Source organism: Gavia stellata, chromosome 33 (assembly GCF_030936135.1).
Source record: "Gavia stellata isolate bGavSte3 chromosome 33, bGavSte3.hap2, whole genome shotgun sequence".
Classification (NCBI taxonomy): domain Eukaryota; kingdom Metazoa; phylum Chordata; class Aves; order Gaviiformes; family Gaviidae; genus Gavia; species Gavia stellata.
Genome location: NC_082626.1, coordinates 2,609,308 through 2,633,000, shown reverse-complemented (window position 1 = coordinate 2,633,000; position 23,693 = coordinate 2,609,308). Strand labels below are relative to the sequence as shown.

At 59.9% G+C, this 23,693-nt stretch overlaps 1 protein-coding gene across 3 annotated transcripts; it reads right to left on the bottom strand.

The window, feature by feature from the left end:
- Nucleotides 1-1,628: 1,628 nt before the first annotated feature.
- On the bottom strand, nucleotides 1,629-23,664 carry LMNA (lamin A/C). Of its 3 annotated transcripts, none has more exons than XM_059832264.1 (12): nucleotides 23,273-23,664; nucleotides 7,335-7,491; nucleotides 6,164-6,289; nucleotides 5,866-6,036; nucleotides 5,637-5,762; nucleotides 5,309-5,529; nucleotides 5,015-5,219; nucleotides 4,777-4,884; nucleotides 4,467-4,586; nucleotides 4,278-4,376; nucleotides 2,728-2,985; nucleotides 1,629-2,064 (listed from the first exon to the last, which is right to left on the bottom strand). In XM_059832264.1, exons 1-12 carry the CDS (start codon nucleotides 23,620-23,622, stop codon nucleotides 2,032-2,034), a joined length of 1,974 nt encoding a protein of 657 aa, XP_059688247.1. In that variant the 5' UTR covers nucleotides 23,623-23,664; the 3' UTR covers nucleotides 1,629-2,031. The 3 variants fall into 3 exon arrangements, with proteins under 3 accessions (XP_059688247.1, XP_059688248.1, XP_059688249.1); XM_059832265.1 differs by having other exon boundaries at nucleotides 1,629-2,058; XM_059832266.1 differs by lacking the exon at nucleotides 4,278-4,376 and having other exon boundaries at nucleotides 1,629-2,058.
- Nucleotides 23,665-23,693: the final 29 nt, after the last annotated feature.

Genomic DNA, 23,693 nt, shown 5'->3' with positions numbered 1-23,693 from the left:
CTTCTCCCCGGCATCTCCTCCCGCCTCGCTCCAGTGCCTGGCACGGCCCCGGGGGGGGCCAGGGGGTCCCCTTGGCGGGGTGCCGGGGCCGTCCCCATGGTAGGAGCAAACCTGCACTCGGGGGCTCACTCAGGTTCTGCACAACTCCCCCCCCCCAAGTCCATCCCATGCAGGGGAATGTCTGCTCCCCAAAACCCCACGGGGAGGAAACCTCTGAGCCCTCTCCCCAAATTCCACCCCCTCCCCGCCAGCCCTTCCCTGCATCAGTGCCGGGTCCGGGGGGGCTCCTGGCCCTGCAAGGACCCCCCCAGCTGCCCCAGCTCTCAGCATCCCACCCCAGGCACCCCCCTGGGTGGGTCGGGGTGCACGGGGCCCCCCTGCTTTCCCCCTACCCATGGTAGGGAGCCCCAGCCCTGGCTGTGGGGCTGAAAGAGATCCCCCCAGGCCAAAAGCGAGCGCCGGGCTGGGGTGCAGCGAAGTGCCCTCCCAATCCCCCCCACCGCCACCCCGGGGAGCAATGACGACAGCACACGGGGTGGGAAGGCTTCGGCTGTATTGATTCTGGAAGGAAATATAGGCAGTAATACAGAAGCTTTGCAAGCACAGATACATACGTGGTCTCACCAGATCCCACCGGTTGGGGGGCTTGTGCGGGGGGACCTGATCCTGTCCCCGGGCTGCACTCGAGGCAGGGGGTGCTGCGGGTGTTCCCCAATCGAGGCAAAAAGCTGAAATCTCCGTCAACGGCTGGATGGACCCTTGCAGAGAGGGGAGTTGCCCATGTCGGACCCCAAAATCCCCCTCACTCAAACAAAAAGCCTTCCTCGGTGCCCTCCTGGCAAACCAGCCCTGTCCTGGACTAAGCATCCTTGGCCTCATCCTGCTCTGAAATGGGCTCCTGAGCTCCTGCCACCGGAGAAGAGCCCAACTAACCACAGCTGAGAAAAACAGGGGTGAACCCCACTGGGCGCAGCAGCCCCCAAAGAGGGGGTCCAAGGGGGTCCCACTGGCTCCGAGCCCGTGGGAGCAAGCTCCATCCACCCCATCCACCAAATCCATCTGGTCCCGGGATGCAGCTCCGGTGGGTTTTCACTTCCCTTACTCCATCTACCCTCGATGCCGACGGGGTCCCGCGGGGCTGCCAGCCCTGCTCCGGAGTGTCCCCCGCCTCGGCTAAGGCACAACTCGGCTGCTTCAAAAAAAAAGGAAACCCAAAGGGCGAGAGGTGCCTCGGATGGGCAATACAGTACGTGGAGCGACGGGAGTGCGTGCGGGCAAGGGGCTGGGAAGTTGGGTAATGCCCGCACGGCCGCGGAGAGACGTGGGGCACGGCCCGCGAGCTGCCGGGAGCCCCCCGCACCAGCACTGCAGTGAAATACAAAATAAAAAATAAAAAAAAAAAAAAGAAAAAAAAGGGAATTTTGCCTTCAGGTCCAAAAAAAAAAAAAAAAAAAGGGTTGCAAAGGCGCGGTGCTCTGCTCTAGACGGCAACCCTCCATGGCACGTGCCCGCCAGCGCAGTCAGATCTGCGACAGCATCGGGGCTCTCAGCTCAGCCTCTGCCCCAGCACCTCTGCGGAACCGCTCCCGCCGCGGCGCAGCGCCCGCCGCACGCAGGAGCGCGCAGCTCTGACGGGGATGGCTTTGCTTCTCCCAATCCTATATAAAAAGCTTTGGCAAAAAAGATATAATCTAAAGAGCTATTAAACTACAATCTCTTCCTGCATGGCTTTTCGGTAAACACAACTCCTCGGTGTCTTTGGCTGAAGTTTTAAAAAAATTTTGAAGCTGAAAAGCTTTTTTTTGTTTGGTTTTTTTTTATAGAAATAGATTTTTTCTTTACAAAAAAAAAATCAAAGCATCTTTTAGCATTTTTAATATATATATATATATAAAATTCCTGCTATAGAAAACAAAAATCCCAACCTTGGTTTTTGATATCATTTTTTTAAAGGAAAAAAAAAAAATTTCTTTAGCTTTGGGAAAAAACTAGCTCGTGATGGCCAGGAAACACAGGAATGGTGCCACGGAGTTACATGATGCTGCAGTTTTGCACAGCCTGAGCCTGGGAGGAAGAAAGAAAAAGAAGAAAATTAAAAATAACCCAGTGCTACTATCCATTTGCTCTGGCTGCGAAGGAGGCTGCAATGTCCAAGCGGGACCCTCTGGATGCCCACGGTGCCCGGATCGCGTGTGCCCTGGCTTTTGTCCGCCCTGGCCCTTGGCTATAATAAATAAATACCCTTTGGCCATAATAAATACCCCTTGGCTATAATAAATACCCCTTGGATGGGGTATTTATAGCGCTGAAGTCAGAAATTTGAGAATTAGAGGTAATATATGAGGGTAATAACATTGAATATTGAGGGTGTTAATATTCAAGCGCTGAAATATTCATGTTACCAGCATGAATAACGCTCGGCAGTGGTGGAACGAGAGCCATGGAGGATGAGGGATGCTCCGGGGCTGACCAGGGGGGCCGAGCATGGGATGGGGAGACGCTACGGCCGCATCCTTTTCCAATCCCTCTCAGACTCCACGTTCCCCTTACAAAGAGGCTCGTGCAAGCCCGAAGGTGCCCGGGACAAGAGGAAAAGCAGAGGAGGAGAGGAAGGAGGGGAAGGGACCCCTGCAGCGCTGTCTTGTTGGGAAAGGGTGATGCAGGGATGGCGTGGAGACCCAGCAGCACCGGGATAGCCTGGATCCGGGGTCTGGCAACGGCACTGACCTGCCTACGGGGGCTGGAGTTCCCCAGGAGGTAGGACCTGGTCATCAGGCTGTCCCCAAGGCCCATGCTGCCAGAGTCGCCAATGCTGCGGTAGCTGCGGGTGACGGTCACGCTGGAAGTGGACGAGCCCGAGGACACGGTGTTGATACCGGTGTTCTGGTTGCCCGACTTCTCGGCCGGTTGACCGCACGTGCCGCAGACCACCGTGCGCGAGCGGAGGTTGTATTCACCGGGGTCCCCAGAGCCGCTGCAGCTACCCTAGATGCAGGGGGGGAACAGACAAAATGACCTTGAGCGCCCGCCCAAGCATCTTCTGCCTTGAGCACCCTGCCCTGAGGACCGCGGCAGCACCGGTGTGACCCAGGAGGGCTCTTCCATAGCCTTCAAAGAGGGTCCGCACTCCACCCATCCTCTCCATCACATGGTTTAAAAATAATAACAATAACTATTGTTGTTGTTATTATTATTATTATTATTAGCCCAAATTACTGGGGCTGGCACACTGCAGATGGGTGAACTGTCCCCGCTGCCCCGTCCTTGCACCCCGGGCTCTCAGCAGACAGGATGCATCTTAACTGCGCTTCTCTTGTGCTTGGCTAAGAGCATCCTCTTCCTCACTGCCCGGGAGAGTGCAGGCTGACTGCTTTCCAATGGGAAATTCGCTCTTGGAAAGGATTCAGCCCCCAGACGAATAGGCAGCACTGGTTCGCAGGAGCTTGGCTCCTGCGCCCAGGGATAATCGATATCCATCTCGGCATGGCTCTTCAGATCCAGAGAACCGAAGGAAAGATGATGATGGACGCCCCATCCTGCTCCTGTCACACAGAGCCCCGGGGAGCGGCATCTGGCAGATTTTTCGCTAGTGTTGAGGCACAGCGTGGCAGTGACGGCATCTCTCCGTGCAAGATTCCTGCGGGTACCTCGTGTGCAAGACAGATCTCGCCCTGCGGGACGGGCTGGCGGGGGCTCCTGGGCTGCAGCCAGGGATGTTTTCTTTGATACGGGGAGAAGCGGCTGCAGCTCTGCTCCTGGCACGCTGCCTGCTCACTGCCCGCTGCTCTTCCTGGTGCATATTTCAGCTCCATGAGGGGAGCGATGGGCTGAGAGGAAGGACAAAGTCACCTCTGGATTTGTTCCAGCACCCTCGTGAAGTGGAGAGGATGGAGCAGCTGCCGCGGAGAAGTGTCGTCCATCAACTTCCCACCATCCTGTCCTCCACCTCCAAGCGATGCGAAGTACCAGCTCAGCCTCCCTCCCGGCTCCTCCAGCCCTTTCCGCGGCAGCTCAAGGTTGCTCAGGGTTGGAGATGACTTCCAGCAAGGTCTCTAGAGCTTTTTTGGCAAGCGGTAATCTTCTCCAGGTGCCAGAGGTCTGTTGGCTTCTCCCGTGTGGTTGTTTCCACAGCAGCCTTCCAACTGCCTTCCTCCATAAGGCCTGATCCTGTGTGATGCTGAGCTGCCTCCCACCCTCACTGGGACCAGACCCGAGCTCCCCCAGCATCCCTGCGACAGACGCCCTGGGACCAGTGCCTTCCCCAGCGCGGTACTCACGTGGTGATGGCGGTGGTGGATGTTAACTTCATCGTCATCCTCATCATCATCTTCATCATTGATGATCACGGTGCGAACCAGTTTCCGCATGGCCACCTCCTGCGGGGGACAGGAAAGGAGTTGGGGGGGGGTGTTCGGTGTCTGCTGACCCCCCTGCGCCCCGACCCGGTGCTGCCATCGGGGTCTCACCTCCCCGTTGGAGTTGATGAGGGCAGTGCGCAGGCTGTCCCCGGAGCCCCAGCTGCTCTGGGCTTTCCACACCACGTTGCTGGGGGGGCTATGGGTTGCTCCAGCCCCCGAGGCCCAGATCTAGGGAGAAAAGCACAGAGAAAAGCAACGTCTCAGGTCTGCAGAGCCCAGACCCCAGGGATGCGGGTCTGTCCCCCCAAAAAAAGCCACGCGCCAAGGAGCCGGCGCCCTGGCTCCAACCGCTCCACGTCACCAACGGCCCGGCTGGCTTTGGGCTCTCGGCTGGATCCTTCACCGGGCAGTAACTCACCGTGACCACCTGGCCAGCCTTCAGGGTGAACTTTGGGGGGAAGCGGTAGGTGATGGGGGGATCGTCTCCATTCTGCCGCTTGATCTGCCAGTTCCCCATCGCCTGGTCCTGCGAGAGAGAGAGCAGCAACCCTGAGATCCCCCAGTTCCTCCCCAGCTTGTCCCGGTTCACCTCCAGCCCATGGGGTGAAGTGGGGCTGAACTACAGCCTCAGGGATCCTCCCCGAAGGCAAACGCACCTCGTTGGACTTGTTCCTGAGACGGACGAATCTACCCTCCAAGTCCACCTCCTCCACGCCGACGCGGCCGCTTGTCCGGGCGTGGTGGGAGAAGCTGGTCCGACTCTCGCTGTCCTCCAGCTTCCTCTTCTTGGAGGAGCCCGGGGTGGACAAGTGGCTACGGGACGCACCTTTGTGGGAGGAAGGGCTGGGGGACAGCCTCAGCCTGGGCAGGAGGAGAAGGTGAGATGGAGTCAGCGAGGACACAAGGGCTGGGACCCGCAGAGCCCACCGGGTGCAGCGCCCCGTGCTCACCGCTCCTCCTCGCCCTCCAGCAGCTTGCGGTAGGCGTTGATCTCCATGTCCAGAGCCAGCTTGATGTCCAGCAGCTCCTGGTACTCATCCAGCTGCTGCTGCATGCGTGCCCGCATCTCGGCCATCTCCCGCTCCTTGTCGGAGAGCAGGCGCCGGTTGGTCTCGCGTTCCCTGGCCAGAATATCCTCCAAATCGTGCAGCTTCGCCTCTTTGGCGGCCAACTGTGTGGGGAGAGAAGGTGAGGGTGGCTACTCCACCTGGGCCCGTCCCCGGGAGGTGACCATCCCGGGGGACGGACATCCAGCGGAATCCCTTGGTCCCGACTCACCTGCTTCTGCAGCTGGCTGACTTCAGAGGAGAGGTTGTCGATGCGGATGCGGGTTTGCTGCAGCTCCTCGTGGGCAGCACCCACCATGTTGCTGTTCCTCTCAGCCGACTGCTTGGCATTCTCCAGCTGGAGGACAAGACGGGTGGGTTAGCACCCCCAGCACCCTCTGCCCGCCGGCACTCCGCAGGGCAGGGTGGGAAGAGGATGGTGGCGTGCGGGTGCTGCTCACCTTCGCCCCATAGGTCTTCTCCAGTTCCTCCTTGTAAAGCCTGATCTGGGCTTCGTGCTGGCTCCGCAGCTCCTGCAAGGCTTCGGAGAGCTTGCTCTCAAACTCCCGCTGCCGCCCGTTGTCGATCTCCACCAGCCGGGTCTCGTGGCGGCGCTTGGTCTCCCGCAGCTCCTGGGGACAGGTCAGGGGATACAGTGTCACCTCGGGGTGGGATCGGCTTAGGGATGGGGACACAACACATGGTGGGGGGGAGTTATCTCAAGCGAGCCCGGCACTGCAGTGGCACATCACAGCTCACCTCGCTGTAAATGTTCTTCTGGAATTCGAGCTCTTCCTTCAGCGTCTGCAGCCGGTTCTCGGCGTCCACGCGGCGCAGCATCTCATCCTGCAGCTGCTTCTTGGCTTCGCTCAAGGCACTTTCCAGCTGCAGGGAATGGAGAAGGATTGTCACAGCGGGGGACAGCGGGGACTGTCCAGGCACAGCACCTGGCGCTGGCTGGGGACCCACCACCCAGCCGTGCCTCTGCCCCACAGTCCCCTGGCACAGAGGGGACATGGCAGCCCCCAGGTAGGCGGGGGACAGGGGGGTCACAGAATCACTAAGGTTGGAAAAGATCTGTAAGATGGTCAAGTCCAACCACCAACCCAACCCCACCATGCCCACTAAACCATGTCCCGCAGTGCCACGTCCACACGTTCCTTGAACACCTCCAGGGATGGTGACTCGACCACCTCCCTGGGCAGCCTCTTCCAGTGCTTCACCACTCTCCCAGTAAAGACATTTTTTTCCTAATATCCAGCCTAAACCTCCCCTGGCGCAACTTGAGGCCATTCCCTCTTGTCCTGTCGCTGTCACTTGGGAGAAGAGACCAACACCCACCTCCCCACAACCCCCTTTCAGGTCATTGGAGAGAGTGATGAGGTCTCCCCTCATCCTCCTCTTCTCCAGACTGAACAACTCCAGTTCCCTCAGCCACTCCTCATCAGGCTTGTGCTCCAGATCCCTCACCAGCTCCGTCGCCCTTCTCTGGACATGCTCCAGCACCTCAATGTCCTTCTTGTAGTGAGGGACCCAAAACTGAACACAGGATTCGAGGTGCGGCCTCACCAGCACCGAGTACAGGGGCACGATCACCTCTCTACTCCCGCTGGCCACACTATTTCTGATACAGGCCAGGATGCTGTTGGCCTTCTTGGCCACCTGGGCACACTGCTGGCTCATCTTCAGCCGGCTGTCGACCAACACCCCCAGGTCCTTTTCCGCTGGGCAGCTTTCCAGCCACTCTTCCCCAAGCCTGTAGCGTTGCATGGGGTTGTTGTGACCCAAGTGCAGGACCCGGCACTTGGCCTTGTTGAACCTCATACAATTGTCCTCGGACCATCGATCCAGCCTGTCCCGATCCCTCTGCAGAGCCTTCCCACCCTCCAGCAGACCAACGCTCCCGCCCAGCTCGGTGTCATCTGCTCACCTTGGCCACCTGCCCCCTCAGGTCCCGCACTTCAGTCTCCAGATTCCTCTTCTCGCCCAGGGCTGTGGAGAGCGCAGCCTCCTTGGAGTTGAGCAAAGCCTCCACGTCCTTGAGGCGCGCCTGGGCAGTCAGCAGGTCCCCTTCCTTCTTGGCATTCCTGCAAGGCACCGGATGGCACGGGTGAGCGGCACGGCAGGGAGAAACCAGGCGTTGCACCCTCACCCCAAGCGCGCAGAGCATCGCAACCGCGCCCCTCGGATCACCCCCAAAAAAGTCGCAGGATTGCACCTCACACCCACCCACCCGTGTCCCGGCCACCGGCGTGTCCCGCACCAGTTGAGATACGGGAAAGCAGAAAGGGCTGGGAAAGACTGGGTGAGCAGGAGGTGTCTCAGGGCTGTAACGCCCGTGTGCGATACGGGCACCCATGGCCTGGCTGCACCCGCTAGAGGTCAGTGCGGGCCAGGCCGGCGCCGGAGTGGCACAGGGCGGCGTGGGGTGGCATGGAGCAGCGTGGGGTGACATGGAGCAGCGTGGGGTGGCACAGGGCAGTGTGGGGTGACATGCAGCAGCGTGGGGTGACAAAGGGCAGCATGGGGTGGCATGGAGCAGCTTGGGGTGACATGGAGCAGTGTGGGGTGGCACAGGGCAGCGTGGAATGACATGGAGAAGCGTGGGGTGGCATGGAGCAGCTTGGGATGACAAAGGGCAGCATGGGGTGACATGGAGCAGTGTGGGGTGGCACAGGGCAGTGTGGGGTGGCATGGAGCAGCGTGGGGTGACATGGAGCAGCATGGGGTGGCACAGGGCAGTGTGGGGTGACATGCAGCAGCGTGGGGTGGCATGCAGCAGCGTGGGGTGGCACAGGGCAGCATGGGGTGGCATGGAGCAGTGTGGGGCGGCACAGGGCAGTGTGGGGTGGCACGGAGCAGCGTGGGGTTACATGGCAGGGGCTGCATGGTGCGGCGGCAGCTGAGGAGGAGCGAGGGTGCTGGAGGGTGCAGACTCTGCCCTGTAGCCAGAGTTGCCCAACCAAGGCAGCAGCTGGGCAGAGAAACCCGCGACACCTCGCCAGCGCTACGAGGCTGGCGCCTCTCCCTGGAGCGGACGGAGGGCACCGGGCGATGAGCTGGGGCCGGGGGCTGCTCCGGGTGTGGACGTGCCTCACCATGAGCTCAGTCCACCGCTGTCACTTGGTGGGTGCAGAGCAGTGATGCCGGCCGCCCGTGGCCCCAGGCTGGGCTCAGCCTCCCAGCACAGGACTGCGGCCGGGTCTCCCGGCTCCCGGCATTGCTGTGCGACCCCAGAGTCCCGTGCCTCCACTTCCCCCCTTGCTTTTTTAAGCCCTCCGACAGCAGGTCAAGGCCATTTCTTACAGGCAGCAGACCCGAGACACATCGCTGTGTGCCTGGGGAATTTGATCCGACTATACCACCAAAACACAACCTGACACTATCTTGGTAGGCCCTATAAAAAGAAAAGACCCGACGCTCTTTCTGCGGCTCCCAGTGGCCATCAGCACCGGGGTGGCTTGCGCTGTGGGCTCATGACCAAGGTTGTCACCCCACCTCCCTCAAAATTGGGTGTAGGACTCATGGAGGCAGGACGCTGCCGGGGACCGGCGCCGGTGCCCCCTCGGCCGTGGGCGAGCGCTGGCTGCACGCCGGCGCGTGATGCACATTCCTGGGGCGGTGAGCACGCACCCGCGCCATTAGATCATGGGTAAAAAATACCAGGGAGGGGTTGGCGGCACAGACGGCGCTCAGCCTACCCCAGCTGCAGGATCCGGCCCCGGGACAGGATGGGGAATGTCAGCAGTGAGACGCTGAGGAGGTGGTTTGACTCCTCTCCTCCTGCCCACAGGGAACAGAACCCCGGGACGAGGAGGGACCGGCGTTCCCAGACTTGTGGGAAGCTCCTTGCTTGGCCAACAGCAGATTTTCCTGCATCTCTTTCTACTTTCTGACCCAAACAACTTCACGGAGAAGTTGTTCCGAGATATTCACATGGCGCTGCCGTACTCGATTAACCCCCTTTTGCGGGGAACCACGGTTCCGCTCGTCGGAGCCGGCCGCCCAAGCGCCACGCCGGCGGCGGCGGGTCCTTCCAGTGCAACTCACTCCTTTCATGCCAGTGACTCATAGGACAAAAATGCCATCTGGGAGCAGATCCGGAGCCTCCTCGGCTCATTGCAAGCAACGTTTGAGGCTGAGTTTTCCCATCTGGCAGCGGCTCGCCCTTGCAGCCAGCGTGGCCACCCCGGCACTGCCGGCAAGGTTTAATCCTGCTGTCCTTGATGGAGTTAACCACCGCGTAACTCTGGGAAGAGCTTGCCCTTGGCATTTTGCTTCTGTAGCTCTTTGCTCGCCGTGTCAGCTGCAGAGACTTGGGTACAGCTGGGGGTCACTGGCTCTTTGGGATTGGGCTGGTGGCATGTGCAGCGCCAGGCACGTCCTGAAGCCTCCGACTCTTTAGGAGACACCGGTACCATTTATAAGTGAAACATGGAGGGGAAAATTCTGAGACTAGATGGTTACACTTGCGTCTCTGCAGCAATGACGGATTCACCCTCTCCAGGGACTGGAGGGATCCCAAGGGCTCAGGGCAAAACGCATTGATGCCTAGAAAGCCCCATGGTAAATGCCAGAAGACTCGAGGACAAATCCCTTTTCCTTAAAAGCCGCCTGTGCGCAGCTCTGGGTTACACCGGGGAGGAGCAGAGACGGGAGCTCGGAGCTCATGGGCTGGGCTGCGGGGCTGAGCTTGGGAGCAGTTTTCCAGGAAGGAGAGGGGTGAGACGAATCCTGTCCTGTCCTTTCCTCCGGCGGGTCCAGAGGTCTGCGTGACACGGCTCGCTGGGACCTGAGCATCTCCCCCCGCGTTCCTTCAAAACACAGCCCCGACCCCGAAGGCGGCAGCCTCCAGCCGAGAGTTCAGCACACGTACAAGTCCTCTCCGGCGCCGGGGACCCCTGTGCCCACCCGTCCACGCAAGCCCTTGCGATCCCCGTTCCAGCCCAGCCAGGGTCTGGGTTTTCCTCTCGCCTCCCGTTGGGTCCTGCTTTTATTTCCCCTGCAGTCTCCCGGGCTCCAGCTGGCGCTGGGCTAAAAATAAAATCTTCCATGGCAGCTGCGTCGCTCCCACTTCCCTCGGCAAGGGGACGGACGGGGACCTTCCTCCTCCTCGCCAGAGCGTTTCATCGGTCTCCCCATCCCGCCTGCTAGAGCCTAAAAGATCCCAAATCCTCTGCCAACTGAAAGGGAAGCAGAGATCCACCCTGAAGGGCTGCGTGCCTGCGGCCAGGGGACATGGGCTCGGCATCCCGCAGGATTTGATCCGCTGCGCTGGGAGAGTCGGGTGTAAAAACAAGCATTTATCGAAGCCAAGAGGAGAAAACACAACAGAAGCAGCAAATCCTCAAAAAACAAATGTCTCAAGAGAAAAGATGGAGGGAAAAGGGGCCTCAAGACATTTTATTTTTAGCTTTTAAAAGCAGGAAGGAGGGAAAAAAAAAAAAAAGGAAAATTGCAGCTGAGCTGCCAGAAAATCCAAATGTTAATGGAAAGTTGGACCTGCTCTGACTGTACTCAGCACAGACACAGAAACGAGCCTGCGAAGCTGACGCGATGCCTTCGAAAAGGGCCAGGGCTGAAGACCCTCGGGGCGGACGGTCCCCGCAGAAGGTTCAGGGACAGCCCCGCGGAGCGGCGCCCAGGATCCGCTATCGCTCCCCTTTGCTCTGCCCCAAAATCCCAGCCCAGAAACCTGGCAGATCTGGGCTCTCCCTCTGGAAAAGCCGAGACATGCCAGAGCCGTCGGAGCTCCTGGGAAGCGAGCGGCTTTGGGCACGTGCCCCGCCGGGCTGACGGAAAGGTGCCAACCCTCTCCGAGAAGCCAAAGCCCACTAGATGCATTTTAGGAAACACCCTTTGGTTTCACCCTACGACTAATCACCACGAGCCGTTTCTGAAGCACGAGGCTGCTCCCGCGGGCGGTGCGGCCGCCGTTCACCGTGACGGCGCTTGGGCAGCGCCGAACTTCGCGTGCTGGAAGGGGACCAACGGGGCGGGATGGAGCCAAGGGGAGAAACGGGCGTTCCCCTCCCTCCCTGCCTCCAAATCGCAGCCGCCCCACCCCAGACGAGGTGCCAAGTCAGGCGAGCTCACAGGCTCATGCCCCATCTATAAATCTTTTTGCACGTCAGCAAATCCCCGGGGACTGCGGGTTTCTTTCTCACCTTGCTGCCGGGGAGCCGGGCGACACACCAGCTCGCTCCCCTGCAATCCTGCCACAAGCCTGGGGAAACGCTACCCCAGAAAAGGCTTTATGACATATTTACGACTTGGGAAACTGAGGTAAGAGAGGCAGCATGTGGCCAAGGAGGTTTGTGATGGATCTGGTTGCTGGGAGGACCCAGAAAACCTGCTCTGCCCCACCTTGGGCTCGCTGCACTGCACCGCGCTGCCTCCAGCACCAGGGATCGGTCCCAGGGATCACCCCCCTATCCCAGGGATCGCTCCCCCACTGCAGGGATGGGTTCCCAGGGATCACCCCCCTATCCCAGGGATCGCTCCCCCATTGCAGGGATCGGTTCCCAGGGATCGCCCCCCTATCCCAGGGATCGCTCCCCCATTGCAGGGATCGGTTCCCAGGGATCGCCCCCCCTATCCCAGGGATCGCTCCCCCATTGCAGGGATGGGTTCCCCCATCCCAGCGATCATTCCCCCATCGCAGGGATCGCTTCCCCATCCCAGGGACCAGGGCCCCACAGGGCAAGCAGCAGGGACAGCACGAGGAAAGGCGGTCTTGGGAAAACCTCTGCGGTGGGGCAATGGGAATGTGGCGAAGCAGCTTCTCCCAGCTCCTGACTCATCCGTGCCGCTGTGCCTTTGCCAAATCACCAGGATAAACATAAGCCGGTCTCCTAGCAAGGGAGCTGTAAATAGCCAGCGCGATGTATAGAGAGGACAACATCTGCATGGAGCCGGCATCCTGTTCGGCACCAAAACCCCTGCCAAATGGCAGCCAGGGGATGCCAGAGCTGGCTGTGTTCAAGGATGTGTGGAAACAGCTCCCACCCTCCGGCGTCAGCTGTGCCAAAGCTCCTTCCTGGTGCCAAGGTTGGTGCCGGCCATGCTGCACGCTCCTGGCACGCTCGTCCCTGGGGCTGAAGGGCTTGCTCAGCTCCACGTGGCCCCAGCAGAGCGAGAACAGTTTGTTGGCATCTCCTAAGAGCTGGACTTCCCCCTCCTGGAATTGGGATCTGGCCTTTCCTTGCATCCCAAGAATGAACCAAAACTCCTGCTTTGGTGGGAACCAGAAAAGAACATTTCACGGGGATGCAAACGGACCCTTCAGTCTGGGGTTCCCAAAATCTTAGTCATTCCTGTCCCTCCACAAACCCCATCACCGGGAGCCTCACTGGGAGATGCAGGCGCATACAAAGTCCAGCGCGACTGGACCTGATCACAGCTGATACCTCCAGGAATCAGCTACGAATACTCCCCACGAAGCCTTTCGGAGCTTTTTGCCTTTCGCCGGATACACCGGAGCAAACACCCGGCGCCCACGCCCCGTCTCCCCGCAGCCTCACCTCTCACGGTGGGGAAAAGCAATTAGGCTTCGTCAGCACCGCAACACATCGATGCACGTGGCCACGGCGTGGACTGATGCCCCCCCTCGCTACTTAAAAGCCGGAAACACTATTTCAGAGAATAAGTAGTATATTTAAAAGCTTCACGCACCCCGTGCTGGCCGGGGAGCCCCGGTGTCACTCGCTCCCCGTCCTGGGCTGTCACGCCGGCGCTGGTGACTCATCCCAGCTTTCGCCAGCAGCTGGAAGTGGAAATCCCAAGTCACCAAGTGACGTTGCTGTTTGGGTCGATTCCCCCCTAGTAACAGGAGGGCTCCGTGGTTTTAAAGGGTGGACGGTATTACCGGAGAGGTTTTATAGCTGGAAAAAGGGGTTTTGCCGGCTCCCATGCGGGAGTTGATGGGGGAATGGACAGGACTTGGCTTTCCACTGCGCTTTTGGGGGCCCCAGGTTTGCATCAGGCATAAATCTACGTGTCTGCATAGACAAGGGGCAGGATTTATTCTCCGCAGACGCGTGCCCCAGCGTGGAGCAGGCGCAACAACTTCCCACCGGCTCCACCGGTGCCTTGCTGCCTGTGAAACCCCCTCTCACAGCTGCCTTTAACTTTTCCGGGGTGCTGCAAGCCGCAGGAGACGGATGCAAAGAGGATGCAAAGAGTTGGAAAAGAGCAAGTTGAACGTCGGCTGCTGGAAGCCACCGGTGCCGGGGGAGTACGGACCCCGGCACCGCTCGTGGCTGAGCCTCGGGGACGAGCGAGCAAAACGAGGGCAGAATATCCCTACGGATTCCCTTCGCCGCCAAACCCTGGGTTACCTGGGCCAAGCAGAGACCCAAGCCCCTGGGCTGGGATTACACACCACCAGTTGAAACTTGATTTAGCGAAACTGGTCCAGCCCCAGGTTGGTCGCCGGAGCTCGGCAATTTGTCTGCACCGTGTGCAGGAAAAAAAACCTGGCCAACGTTACCGTCTACGCAGGTCCTGAGGGGAATGGCTGATCCCGGGGTTTCCAGAGGGAGGGCTGGTTCCTCGCTTGCAAAAACTGCATTTTCCATTGAAACGAAATCACCAAAGACTTTAAAAACCCGAACATCTCAACTGCTCAGAAAACCACCGTCAAACACCCATCAATCCCCGCTCACCCGCCCAAGCCCGGCACGACCCAAACCCATATATCCCGAACATGCCAGCCTGCCTTTTGCCGGCTTTCCATAGAATTTTGAATCAGGTTATCTAAAAGACACTCGATGGCCTGGACTTAAACTGTCTTAAATAGATATTAAAGCAATAACGTCCTTCATCAGGAAGAAGAAACTCTCTCAAAAAAGACTGGAATTGTGCTGGAAAGAAGATTTTTTTAGAGACAGCTCAAATATGTGACTACAAAACCTTTCACGTTGTTCACTTTCCATCTTCCGAGGACAAGGTTTCAGTAGAAAAGGCACAAGAAGAAAGCTTGGGTTTCCAATCCGGAGTTTATTAAGAATTTGTCGTGTTGTATATAATATAAAAGCCTGTTTAAAGCTTAAGCCTGCATTGCGCATACTCCTGCCTTTGGGAAGGGGAGAGAACAAGGAAATTCAAAGTATTCGTTGCAATACTGTGAACATTCACAACGGTGACAAGTGCAGTTTCATATCTTTAAGATAATGGACAAATATTTAGACAATTACAGTTTGGACTGAATGAAATTTAAGGGATTTTGCTCAGTCTTGACTATCTTACTCCGACCCAGCAAATTCCAGTTTTTGCAATAACTGGATTCAAACTTAACGGGAAAGTTTTGTATATAACTTTTTTTTTTTCCACCTCAAATGACTCCTAGTGTTGCACCTCCACTGAAATCCCAGAACATTAGATTTACTTTAATACATCCTTCTCTTGATGAATGAGAAATGCAAAGCCTATAAAACACCGCCTTAAAGGACGAAGACAAAGTACAGAGAGATTCCCAGTGTTTCCCTGGGGGATTTGACGTGGTGGAAGGAAGCCTTACAAATGTTGTTAAAAACAGTGAGCTGAGTCACTCATATTAATCACGTCTTTGGGACCAGGAGCGTTGGGGCAGGGGGGGAAAAGAGCCGTGAGCACGTGTTTCGCTGGGACCTGGCAGCTGGCGATGCGGCCGGGACTTGGGGCAAGCGGAGAAAGGAGCAGGGATGCAAATCCCAGCCCCAGGAGCAAGGAAACGCGTTGCCACCATGCAAACGTGGCGGTCGCCTCCCTTCCCTCTGCACACACGTGCGGTCCGAGGGCGTCTCTGAAGGCAAAGCTTTGCAGCCCCTAAGAGGGGTGATGCAAAGCGATGAGGGGGTTGCTCTGCTTGGGGGGGCATCGCCGTCCCGGCTACGCCGCGGGGAGCAAGCTGCACCCCAGCCAGCGCCTGCTGCATTGCACCGATCCACAGCTGGGAACGGGGGCCCTGGGCAAGATGGGACAAGGCGGAGAGGACCCAAGAGAGGGAAAACAGGGAGCAAGCTCAAAGTCTCCTTTTTCCTCTCCAGCAGCAGCAGCTCACCCCCTTTTCCATAAATTTGGGTACGCAAAGCGTCCGACCAGCAAAATTTGCTTAAGAAACAAAGCGGGGGATTGTTGGGTCCAGCTGCCACCCATCTTCCTGGGAACAAAAGGGTTCACTATCCCGGCTCGGAGAGCGCAGATAAAGGCAGGCGAGGTGTTTACACTGCCACAAGGTTTGTTTGCGTGCAGCGGCGGCAAGGCCAGCGCGGGTTGCACTGGAGCCGCCTTGTTTGCCCGTTTCGGCTGCCGGCGTGAGTCACCGCCGGCGCTGCGAGCTCCCGCCTGCACCGCCTCTGCCAGGGTGGCTGCCGGGATGGGTCTGAACGCGATGCCATTGGGAAAACGCAGCTCGGCGCGGCAGTGAAGATGAACGCCGGCGTTTTGCTGCGCTCTGCCACACGCAGATGCTCCCAGCACACCTCTGCCCACTTTCCCTGCCAGCACGCGCCGTGCCAGGATGAAGCCCAGACCTGCTCAGCGCGCAGGAAATAATCACTTCCCCACCAGCGAGGACTGCAGACGTGGCATCCCTAGAAAGTGCAATTTCGCCCCGATTGCTGCCTGCACAGAACTGCCCTGCAAACGCAGCGACCGCAAGAGGCTTCAGCCTCCCCGTTACCTCCCTCCTGCTCAGCCCCACGCACCCACACAGCACTCGCCGCAGGGCGAGCCCAAGACCAGCAGCTTTTTGCGCTGGAGCGATAGAGCCAAGGCTGGGTTGCAAAAAGCAGCGCCGCTTGCTAGTCGGGACACGCGTGGCGCAGGTTCGTGTCTCTGCCCTGCAAACGGGGGCTCCGGGTGCAACCCAGCCTGCAAAAGCATGATGCCAAGGAGCAAATCTGCTCTCCCCAGCGCTCTGCTTCCCCCCTAAAGCCCATGGCACGAAGGTTCAGCTTTGCAAAACTCTCCCTCATTTCTCCTAGTGCCTGCGGGGCTGTGGGGAGATGACATGGTGCCCTGGGGTGGGGCGGGCATCCGTGCACCCCACAGATGCTGCTGGGAAGCGGGTTATCCACGAGCACCCGTCGTGCCAGGAAGGAAGGGGTAAGCGTGACTGCCGGAGCGGTGGGGGCCCTCCCGAAGACGCAGCGAGGCATGGCCCCGCGGCGGCCGCACCCTGCTCCAGCCCGAAGACACGCAGCTGAGCGTGACTCATCTCCTTGCTCGTGCCCTGGTGCAGGTCTCCGATCCTCCTTCTCCTGCCCCACTGCAGGTCTCCGATCCTCCTTCTCCTGCCCCACTGCAACCTCGCTCCCCGTCCCCACAGAGGGGGACAGGCGTTAAAAAAGCGCGGAGAGCGGCACCGAGGTTTTATCGCCGCGTCCTGCTTCACCACTGGGCTGCAAAAGCTCTGCGAGCGCGGCCGGGTCTGGATCCAGAGCCCTCCCCAATGCCACCGGCGAGCCCAGAGCTCTGCTCGGCCACAGTATTGCAAGGAGAGGGGGACAAGTGGCTCTTCCCAGTGTGGATTGGGAGCTGTAATGGGGCAATTGGCCACCCCCAGTGCTGGAAAACAGCTGGGTGCCCATGAGCACTAGGGTCAAGTCTTCCTTCAGGCTCCTACCCCTTTGAAGCCCACGCGTTACACATCCACGTCAAGAGCTTGGACTTTTTTTCGGGCTCACATGACTCAGAGCTGGGGCTTTAATGGAGAGAGCATGTCCCTAAACTGTTCTTAAAACCCCAACGAATCGGCACTACCGAGCACTGCGGCAGGGAGACGCCAAGCTTTGCTCAGCCAGGGCCGGGAGCACCGAGCTGGATGGCAGGAGGACACGGATGTCGAAATCAGGAGCCAGAGCAAGTGGGTGGAGGCGGCTTTTGTCCAAGAGGGCTGAGAGACCTCCTCTATCAGAAACCCTCTCCTACAGAAGTGCTTCTGAGCCACTCGCAGCCCCGATGCAAAAATTCAAAAGCTTCAGAAGAGCCGTTGTTTGCTCCTAACGCTGGCTCCATCACCTCTTTGCAGGGGCACGGTGCCAACACCTGCAATGGTGCAAGCCCATAAATAAGCAGGGTAAAGTACAGGCAGCGGGACATCCACCGTGCACGCTCCCCGGGCTGTTGGGGACCTTCGTTCCTATTGCTATCGCAACTCCTGGCTCTAAACAAGGGAAGGCAGCAATAAAGCACCACGGCTGGCTACGGCTTGGAGGATAACCCCCACCACAGGCACCTTCACCTTCATCGTGGAAAGGAAATTGGTTTATGATCGACAACGGGCGGTGCTGACTCAGTGTCGCTCAGGAACGGAGGTGTCCTAACCCCAGTTTGGTTTTGTGGCGTCTCTGCGGGCTCAGTTCAATGCACTTCATTAACCAACTTCCACACCCTTTTGAACCTTAATACCCACGGCCCCAGATCGCCCCGTGGGGCTCACAGACGTGCTGCCACGTCCTTCACACGCTGAAACGGGGCTTCTCCAGCACGGCCGAGAGCCGGGCTGTCGTGCAGCGGTCTCTGCATTAGGGGCTGGTGCATGGGGTTGCAGCTGCCACCGCACCAAGCGGGGCTGGGGGACAGTGCCAGCCCCTTGCAGTTGTTCAGCTTCACAGTGGGGCTATTCAACCCTCGGCAGGGAGGGGAGGCAGGTGGGCACCCAGCCCTGACACCCCGGTGAGGGGCTGCGGGTGACTGACGGCGGCTGTGGACGGACATGGGTTTCACATGGCACCGGTCTCGGCTGTTTGGGAACGTGCCGAGCCAGGCACAGAGGAAGAGGGTTGGCAAACAGCCTCGCAAAGAGAGCGGGATGGGGAAATGGGTAACGCAGGTGGTGGCAGGACAGCGGGAAGCGATTCCCAGCCCTACCCGGGGCAGCCCATTCCAAACCCACTGGGCTGATGCTTCCCAGGGACTCCTCCATGCCAGCCCTAATTTTGGCCAGGACCAGGGGGAGACCGGTGGCTTCCTCCTATGCCGGCTGCCAGCAGCAGGGAAGGAAACTGCTGCTCCCAAAGGGCACGAATTTAGCAAAATAAGGAGCTGGCAGCAGCTCGGCGTGCCCCACCCCGGCCGCACCACCCTCTTCGCATGCCTCTGCCGAGCGCTGCGCCGGGAAAGGCTCTCACTTCTGCTGGGCTCCGAAGTTTAAGCGTTAATGGGATTCAGACAACCGAAGTGACGCGCACGAGGCTGAAAAACACTTGTGGCAGCAAGCACGGCCAGGGCAGGCTGGGACGCGCTGCGCTAGACGCTGTACAGGGGATGGATACCTTCCCACACCAAAGCCAGCCCCGTTTCCCTCTGCAATTGCTTCTCTTTAATCCCCCAGCTCTGAGGTTAAGGTCCTTAATTTGCCAGGGTGGATCCTATCGTAATAAAAATGTTTAAGGCGACGGGATTTCCTCTCGTTCCCCTCGTCCCCGGGAACAGACCGCACAGCGAGGGGATGGCCCAGCCCTGCAGCAGGACGGGGTAACAGCAGTGTCTGGAAGACGCCAGCGAAGGCAGCCAGCGATGAGAGCAGAGCCACGAAACGAAAGCGCTGGAGCCTTTTCCTCCGCCTGAGATGGTCCTGCTCAGGGAGCTGGGAAAAAGCGGGGCTGGATGTTTGCACAGAGAAGAAATACCCCCACGCAGAAACAGCCGGGGGCTACGGAAACCTCAGCCTCGAAGCAATGGGGCTTTTGCCACGGAGCCTTTCAGCCCCACAGCGCGCCCAGCCATCCCGAGCTGCCGGGTGTGGATGTCAGGGGAAAATAAATCTATCCGGAGTGCCGGAGACTCAGGGGCGGCGTGTTTGAGAGGGTCCCCGAGGGACATGGGGGGATCCCAGCCCCCCGTCGCCTGCTCCCCCAAAGCATCACCCGGCCGCACAAGCTGTTCTTTGTTTGCTCCGAAAGGGCAAAGCCTCCTCCGAGCCAAACCGTTCCTTCCCTGGCAGGGTTTCTATGAGACAGAGGGGGGCAAAGAGCCCAGGAGCCTGAGGTTTCTCCCCCACGCAAAATGTTCCAGCGCAAGCACGTTGCTGCTAAAGGCGGCACAGAGGCAGCGCCCGGCCCTGCGGCGGGGAGGCTTTTTTTTTTTTCCCCTTTCTTTCTTTTCTCAGGAAACAGGTCTCTTTTACCTGCTCCTTCTTGGATTGTCATCACTGAACCCAGCACAGTGCAAAATCCACCTGGGATGGGGAAGGGTTACGGGCTCACCCCAGCCCCCCCGGCACCCTCGCTGCTGCCTCCTTTGCTCTGCCCTTGGATGAGCTCCCCCCTCCCGCCCCCAACAACCTTCGGAAAACAGGCGATTTTTCCTCATTAGGACCAGGGATGAGATCTGGGCCCGGGGAGGAAGAGGCGCTGCCAAGGCACCGGCTTAATCAGGTTAGGGGCTGCAATTCAGGAAGCCATCGCTCATCAGCCGCGCTGCTAACGAGGGCCTGGTTCCTGTTTCGGAGGAGGAGGGAGCCGGCCACGGCACAGCCACCCCTTGCCCACGGGAGCGGGGCACTGAGAACCCCCCCTTGGGGCTCCTCTCTTGGGGATGGAGGTGCCCAAGGGCTGTATCCACACACCCCGGTGCCCCCAAACCGGGGTTTGCACCGACACACACCTCCGCCTCGAGGATCCGGGATGAGGCGAATCCTCAGTGGAGCAAGGCAAGGGCTGGGACTCTGCTTTCCACCCCGCGAGTCAGGAGACGGCTCACGGAGAGGGGGCGATGGGCAGGACCGGGGTGCAAAGCATCTCTCCGCAGCAGCCCGGCGCCGTGCTGGAGCCTGCGCCCTCCAAACCACCCGCCTGCCCCTCCTTGGGGACCGCAGGTCAGGGACACCTGGGGACAGGGGCATGTCGGGCTGGTCCTGGCTCTCCCCACGCTCTGGGAGGGGACGATGCCAGGCGCTGCCAGCACCCCTGAGTCACCAGCCGCCCTCGCCGCACCCTCTGCTTCGCCTCAAACGTGGCTCCGGCACAGCCAGCGGCCACGCAGGGCTGCGGAGCCGCCGGGGAAGCCCAGGGGCTGCGGACACGCGTGGCAGCGGTGCCCAGAGCGGGTCACTTGTCCCAGGGCACAGCCAGCACCGGGCTGCGCAGGGACGAGGGTCCCGTGGTGCAAGGACCTGGGGTGGCTACTTTGGGAAACCGCTCCCGGACCGGCATCGAGAGCAGCCGAACAGGTGGCGGGAAGGGTCCGTCCTGAAGGGAAGAGCAGCCAAGCAGGAATAGAGGGGTGGTGGGAGACACAGGGCGGGGAGCTGCCTGCACCCCTCAACCCAGCTCTGCCCCAGGCTGGCCAGAGCCTCCGCCACCCACGCAGCTCTTGCACCAGTGCATCAGCAGCTGGTGAGACCGGTCTCCTTTTCGCACACCCTCTCCCCGCTCCAGCCAGCGCCTCTTCCCCCACCCCGGGGTGGGCCCAGCACCCGCTGACTCCACCAGCACCAGGCAGCGTGCCCGCAGCCAGACACGCCATACCCCGACACCCCCAGCCCCCCGCCCTCCCTTCTGCGCCGGCGAGACAACCCGGGCTGCGGGCAGCGGCGATGCTGCGGGTGCTGATAACGTGGCCCCGGAGCCGCCTGCCCCGTGGGAGATACCCAGCGCTTCCCCGGGGGGCTGATGGGGAGAGTGAGGGGAGCAAAGAGCTGCCGAAATATTTATTAGCCAAGCAAAGCGTCACTGCACCGAGGTCCGCAAAATTCCCCAGGGACAAGGCGCTGACCCAGGGGCTCAGGGTGGGCAGGCAGAGCCGGCAGGAGCGGTACCTCCCTGCCCAGCTGGATGGCGGAGCAACACCCGCACCGCCTGCCCCGCCACGAGAGCGGCAAACGGGTCCTTCCTGACCCCACAAACGGCCCCGACCCATCCGCAGAGTCAGGCTTGAGGCTGCCCCATTCCCTCATGCCCGAAAGATTCGGGGCACCCCGGCCAAACCGAGCCCTAGGAGCGACACCGCAGCTTGGCAGCTGATCTGTGCCCCTCTCTGAGCAACTCTGCCACGTCCAGAAGGTCCCCAGTGACACGAGATGCGCTGCAGCCCCTTTGCAAGGATTTTGGGGGGTGGAAAGCAGCCCCGATACCACCGCCCAAGGAAGCGGTGGCACGCCAGAGGCAGGAAGGAATGGCACCGGCTTCCCCCGGCAGAGCCGCTCGTGCATCTCGCAAACCGTGACTCAGAGACGACTCAACACATTGAAACACCTCTCCCCTTCAGAAACCGTCCTCGCTGCCCGTTCTCCGAAAACAACGGTCCGAAACCCCACCGAAACCCGCCTCCAAACCGAGAGCTGCTCTTTGGGAATCCCCTCGAGTCAAAGCCCTTTTTCAGGGGGATCTGTCAGCGTTAGGGAACAAGCACAGCAAGCTCCAGGAACGCAGCCCATCGCAGGAAAAAGCTTAATGTATAATTTTTTTTTTTTTTTTGCAGGGACCGCTCTGCAGCACAGCCAGCTCCGGGCTGAGCACGCAGCTCAGCTGCAGGCCGGGCATTTTTTCCAGCCCTCAAAAGATCGCGGCCAAGATAGTTCTGGGTTTGCATAAGGCAGCAAAAGCCTTTAGACAGCTCAGCTCCTCAGCTCCCAGATCCTCAGGATCTGGCAAACAGGGATCTGCCTTGCACCGAGTGGGACGAGCGAAACCGCCTTATCTAAGGACAGAGCCGCAGCAGCGCACGGGAAATGGAAAGCTAAATATAAAACACCGCACTGCTTTCAAAGACAGCTGTAAAAGGCTGCACATTCACTCCCTTCCCAGTAGGTAGAATATTTATGGCATCTTCTGAGGAAGTTAATTTTAGCCTCATTTGGTATAGACTCCAAACGAGGCATCCAGAGTAAAAGGCAAAAGATCAAGCGGAGCAAGAGGGGATCGTGCCGCCGCTGCCCAGACCAGGTCCTGCCCCGAACCAAAGCTGATGACGGGAAGGGACCCGCTCGCTCCTCCCGTGGAGCGGGACTCGGGGAGCTGAGCATGGCAGGGCCGCGGTCCCAATGCCGCCCGGGCTGGCAGAGCCCCAGGGAAGCCCAGCGGCCGGTCCCTGCCTGGCCGGCAGTGTGACACCGGCCAGGGAGCCCCGTGCCGGGACCCGCGTCCTCAGGGGACCCGCGTTGGGCATCTGCCACTGTCCCGAGGAGGGGAGGGCAGAGGCACCCGACAGCAGCAGGGAGATGGCAACGAGGTGGGTCTTTCTGATGCCAGGAAGGGAAAGATATAAACCTGAGGGGAAGGGGCTGGGGGGATTTGAGCCTCTAAGCAGACCCGGAGCATGTCACCCCGAGCCAGCCGACGGGAAAGGGACGCAGGCGTTGCCCGAGCATTGCTTGCCCCAAAGCAAGGGACCCCGCAGAGCAAGAACAGCACGGCACAGGGAGGGTTAAGGCAAACAAAACCCAAGCAGGTTCTTTAACCGGTGCCAAAGACAGCAGAGGAAAATAGGACGAGCAGGCGAGATCTGTGGGCAGGACAGAGCCAGCTGGCTGGCACCGCTTCCCGGTCTGTGCTGGAGCGTGTTTAGGAATAGCTCCAGGATGACGAATGCGGAGGGGCCGCCAGCCCAGCGCTTGCGCCCCGCATGGCGCAGACCCTGCCCAGGAGCCTGGGGCACGTCCGCTTAGCCCCAGACCCGAGCTTTCGCAGCTCTGCTCCCAGATCCCCCCCTCCAAGGGCATCCTGGCCAAAGATGGCGCTTGGAGGGAGAGCGGGAATGCCGGGAGAGTTTCCCTCCTCTCTCGGTCCCTGCCACGGACACTCCTGCCCCAGCTGTGTCACGGGTTTCCCCTCTCCCTGCCTCCTCCAGGTCGCTCCTTCCTCCCACCCGGCTCCCTGCCAAGCATGACGACAGTGACCGTCCCGCCACTGTCCCCCCCCCCGCTGTCCCCAAAGCACTCACCGGGCTTTCAGCTCCTTATGCTCCTCCCGGACTTTGCTGAGCTCCAGCTGCAGCCGAGCTCTCTCCTTGGCCACCGAATCCAAGGTCTTGCGGGCATCCGCCAGCTCCGACTCGTAGGCAGCCTTGATGCCCGAGACCTCGCGGCTCACCACCTCCTCCGATTCGGTGATGCGGAGCCGCAAGCCGGCGTTCTCCAGCTCCAGCGAGCGCACCTTGTCGATGTAGACGGCCAAGCGGTCATTGAGCTCCTGCAGGTCCTCCTTCTCCTGCAAGCGAGTGATGCGGGTGGGGGACAAGGGGGTCCCCGAAGCCCCGCTACGGGTGCTCCTCTTCTGCGAAGGCGTCGCCATGGGGTCCGGCGTCGAGGCGAAGGACACGGCACAGGTCACAGCTCGGCGTCCCACGCCACCCACCCAGCTGT

Excerpts from the sequence above, each read along its gene's own strand:
- LMNA (XM_059832264.1), bottom strand. The coding sequence starts at position 23,622 with ATGGCGACGCCTTCGCAGAAGAGGAGCACCCGTAGCGGGGCTTCGGGG. Across the intron at positions 4,377-4,466 it reads TCATCAACTCCAACGGGGAG|GAGGTGGCCATGCGGAAACT; the intron begins GTGAGACCCCGA and ends TGTCCCCCGCAG. Across the intron at positions 2,065-2,727 it reads ACTCCAGCCCCCGTAGGCAG|GCTCAGGCTGTGCAAAACTG; the intron begins GTCAGTGCCGTT and ends TCTTCCTCCCAG.